The following is a 4,344-nucleotide window of genomic DNA, read 5'->3' as shown; positions in this document are numbered from 1 at the left end:
GCACCGGGAAACAGTATGAAGGGGCGGTGACCCTCCATTAGCTGGGGGTGGGGGCGGGGGGGAAGTTGTGCTTTCGGCTGTTTTGGTGTGGGGGGAGTGTTTGCCTGTTCCTGCCGCTGCGTCTCTTCGCAGCAAGACTAACACCGTCCCCCTGCGCAGGAGGGGTACAGCGTGCCTCCAGAGCTGGCCTCAGCTTTGTGGTCATCTGGACACTTCTGCTGTTGACGCAAACGTGAGGCATTACTTTCTTCACAGTATAGTAAACTCTCTTCTAAGAGAATAATAAAACAAGCTCAATTTTTTTCATGCAATTTAAAGTTAGTCCTTATAAGGATAAACTATGATTTTTGTCTATTGAATGTTTCACGTACTAAAGTATTTTGGTACAAAATATTTATTTTAAAGAGTATTATAAATACAGTCTTAAGTAGATGGCTGTGAATGGCAAGAAACTTTTTTTCCTGAAGTGAAGATACGTTTTTTGATTTAGTGATTGCCATTGAACTTACATCTAACTAGCTGCAACCCCTTCCGTCCATTTTGCTGTACGGAATGACAGGAAGAAAATTTACAGTAGTTAGTACATGGGGGGGGGGGAAATACCACACCAAAACTTTTACACAGTGTTCACAACTTTGTATGCTAATATAACTCAGTCTATAGTTTGAAACAGAAACAAACCACACAGTGATAATGAATACAAGCTCTGCAATAATATAAGCCAGCAATGTGATAGAACTATTAAAGTACTTGCTTTAAAAAAAAAAGTAAGAATGTACATATTCAGTCTTTTGCCCCATGTTGTTTCCCCTCCCCTCTCCGGGCAACTTAAGGAACTGAACTTGTCTGCAGCTCTCGATCAGGCTGTGGAGTGTGCAATAAAATAGACACTGCCCTTATAGGCCTTACAGAGGTGCATGCCTTCCTAAAACAGTAACAAGTTCACAAACAAAACACGAACTGTGTTTACCTGAGAATAAATAAATTTGATGAGTTGATAGCATATTTTGCTGTCGCTTATGATCCTGATATATATGCACACACAAGCTGTATATTGCATTCAGTGTCTGGTGATAATATTCTAGGAGTGAATACATGACAAGAGAGGCTGTTATGAGGCAACTTGTCTTCACGGTGGCTCTTTTTTGGGAGAGATTCAGTGTCAACAGTTGTTTAGGAGAGTAAAGCGTAGCTGCCCTTAATTTCAAAAGCATTGTATTGTAATATTGGATACATTTTGGCCAGATACAGAGAAAAAATTCTTGAGAAAAGTGTTCTTTTCAGTATGCAGATGATGGCTACTGCTTTTTCTTTAGTGAGTGTCAACAGGCTCATTCAGAGAATGTTTTGATATTACCATTGTTTTTACAGTGCTTCCTTTTCAGGGCTAGCTTCTACTTCTACCTCTTCGTATTCCTCAACATCTGCAGTGGCATCCTGGTACTGTTGGTACTCGGAAACAAGGTCATTGGTGTTACCTTCTGCTTCAGAAAACTCCATCTCATCCATACCTTCACCAGTATACCAATGGAGAAATGCTTTTCTTCTGAACATAGCTGAGAACTGTTCAGAAACCCTGATGAAGAGCTCCTGAATGGCTGTGTTATTGCCAATAAAGGTAGCTGCCATCTTCAGTCCTCGCGGTGGTATGTCGCACACAGCCACTTTGACATTGTTAGGGATCCACTCCACAAAGTAGGAACTATTCTTGGTCTGGACAGCCAGCAACTGCTCATCCACTTCTCTGGTAGACATTCGGCCTCTGAAGATGCATGCCACGGTCAAGTAACGCCCACGACGAGGGTCGCAGGCTGCCATCATGTTGCGTGCATCAAACATTTGTTGAGTAAGCTCTGGCACCGAGAGGGCTCTGTACTGTTGGCTACCTCGAGCTGTCAGTGGAGCAAAGCCCGGCATAAAGAAATGCAGGCGAGGAAAGGGCACCATGTTAACAGCCAGCTTCCTCAGATCTGCGTTCAGTTGACCAGGAAAACGGAGTGAGGTTGTGACACCGCTCATCGTTAGGGACACTAGGTGGTTGAGGTCACCATAGGTGGGATTGGTGAGCTTTAAAGTTCTAAAACATATATCGTATAGAGCTTCATTGTCAATGCAAAAGGTTTCATCCGTATTCTCTATTAGTTGATGGATGGAGAGGATAGCGTTATACGGCTCTACGACCGTGTCGGATACTTTGGGTGAAGGCACAACACTGAAAGTGTTCATAATCCTGTCGGGATATTCTTCTCTGATTTTGTTGATGAGGAGCGTGCCCATACCTGAGCCCGTACCACCACCAAGCGAATGGATGAGCTGGAATCCCTGAAGGCAGTCACAGCTCTCACACTCGTTCCTGACCACATCCATGACATTTTCAATCAGTTCAGCGCCTTCTGTGTAATGGCCCTTAGCCCAGTTGTTTCCAGCACCTGAATTACCTGTAAACAGAATTACAGAAAGAACAGCCACAAAGTTAACAAGAGAATTTTTAAAGGCTACAAAGGTGGGAGTTAAAAGGCCCTTTTGGGACAGTTGACTCTAGTTAGTTTGCTGACAGCATGCTGTACATACCGTGAATAAAATTGTCAGGTCGAAAGAGTGGGCCTATTTTGCTAGACCGTACACTGTCCATCGTACCAGGTTCCAGGTCCACCAAGACAGAACGGGGCACGTATTTATGGGCTAGGACAAAAGAAAATGAATGCGAACAATTACTGTTAGAAGTCAGAGACAGGCTTATAATCTACCTGAAAAATTCAACCCACCTACAGTGATTTGGGGATATATGTTTTGTTTAAATTACTTATTTTAACCTTCATGTTGGCTCTGCAAATTGCTCTGCCAACACCCCAACAGTGCTGAGCACTTACAGTAAGCCTCATTGAAGTACACGTTAATTCGCTCAAGCTGCAGCGATGCATCCCCACGGTAGTTTCCAGTGATGTCAATCCCATGTTCATCGCTTATCACCTCCCAGAACTGAAAAAGGAAAGAGGTTCAATACACTCACAAAGACTTTTTTTTTTCAGCACAATGTGTTCAGCAGCAGCTCTGCTGCGCTCATGCCTGACCGCACATGAAGTGGGAACTGTGCCTGAAGTGGGGGATGTTTTGCCATTTACACGTTAGATCAGAGCGGGGATCCTCCTCTCCCCCCTCCCAAAATAAGTTCAAGGGAAAAGTTTAGTAGACCATTTGTGCTGCTTAGCTATCATCCATGCACTAAGAGGCGGATGCCCTCAATTTGTTCCCTTTATAGTAAAGGAAAATTGATATTAGTTTAACTAACACAGGTACTAGTTGGTATGAGCTTAACAAAAAAGTCGGGGGGCGGGGGGGTGGATTGGGGAGGGTTGCTCTGAGGCCTGTCATGCACAAGTGGGACTGTGGCATGGCAAAGCCGGCTCAGACGAATGTATGTGAGCAAGGCTTTCCACAAACAGATGTCGGTCCCAAACGTCCTATCTTGACATTCATATGGATGTCTTGTACTGGGGCTCTTATCTAGGCAGCAGCCACAGCAGTGTTAATGTAGACACACCCACCCACTATAATGACCAGGCTATTTTAATTTTAAAGGTCTTCTGGTTTAGCCTCCAGTCTCATTTCGAGTGCACAACTACACCGTTGCCAATATGTGCATGGTGTTTTAGTGTGTGTGTGTGCTTTTCTACAGGTCTTATTAGGCATAAATGGTTTCCAGGCCAAAGCCAACAAAAAAAAAAAAACCAAACCAAAAAACTTTCAACTATCACACCGGCTGCATTCAAACTATCTGGGTCTAACATGACATCCCCTGGCCATCCACAGCTTCATGTTCCAATAAAAGAACTCAAGGTGAGATTTGTGGGAGGAAGAACACAACGGACCAATCTTTCAGCTATCATGCGTTCTCAAAGACCTCCCAGACCCAAATTAACTCAGATACTTTTTTTGACAACTTCCTACTAATCAATAAAAAAAAAAAAGATGGACATCACACAGCAAAAAGCAATGTTTTGTGGTTTTTTTTTCTCCTAGCACACAAAGTCAGCAATGAGCAACTTCTCTCTTAAGTAACAGCACGGCAGTGTTTGAACTACACAAAAGTACTCCAGATGACATGACTACCTCTGGCAGGAGGCCAGTTAGGCAGGAATCCTTAACTGCACTTTGTGCCACTCTTAAAAAAAACTAATTGGTCACTGACAGCAGAGGTCATTCTGTTGACTAATACAACCCCATAGCAATGACTGTAATGTGGCAGAGGTACTGCTGTATGGCTGAACTAAAGCACTGGCATCACAACTCTGCAGCCCTGGAATTACTGGCTCCTTCACTTGTCCCAGTATTTTGCAGACTAGA

The 4,344-nt window shown here is 43.6% G+C and overlaps 1 protein-coding gene across 1 annotated transcript in view; it reads right to left on the bottom strand.

Moving 5' to 3' along the window:
* Positions 1-366: 366 nt before the first annotated feature.
* The window catches only part of TUBB1 (tubulin, beta 1 class VI), a 4,417-nt gene continuing 439 nt past the window's right edge, over positions 367-4,344 (bottom strand). The window contains exons 2-4 of the mRNA XM_009326784.1: positions 2,871-2,979; positions 2,572-2,682; positions 367-2,438 (exon numbers count right to left, since the gene is read on the bottom strand). Coding sequence (XP_009325059.1) covers positions 1,366-2,438; positions 2,572-2,682; positions 2,871-2,979 — 1,293 coding nt within the window. The 3' untranslated portion in view covers positions 367-1,365. The remainder of the gene's footprint in view (positions 2,439-2,571; positions 2,683-2,870; positions 2,980-4,344) is intronic.

The sequence above is a fragment of the Pygoscelis adeliae genome, unplaced genomic scaffold (assembly GCF_000699105.1).
Source record: "Pygoscelis adeliae isolate BGI_AS28 unplaced genomic scaffold, ASM69910v1 Scaffold286, whole genome shotgun sequence".
Taxonomy (NCBI): domain Eukaryota; kingdom Metazoa; phylum Chordata; class Aves; order Sphenisciformes; family Spheniscidae; genus Pygoscelis; species Pygoscelis adeliae.
This window is presented reverse-complemented; position numbering and strand designations above follow the sequence as displayed.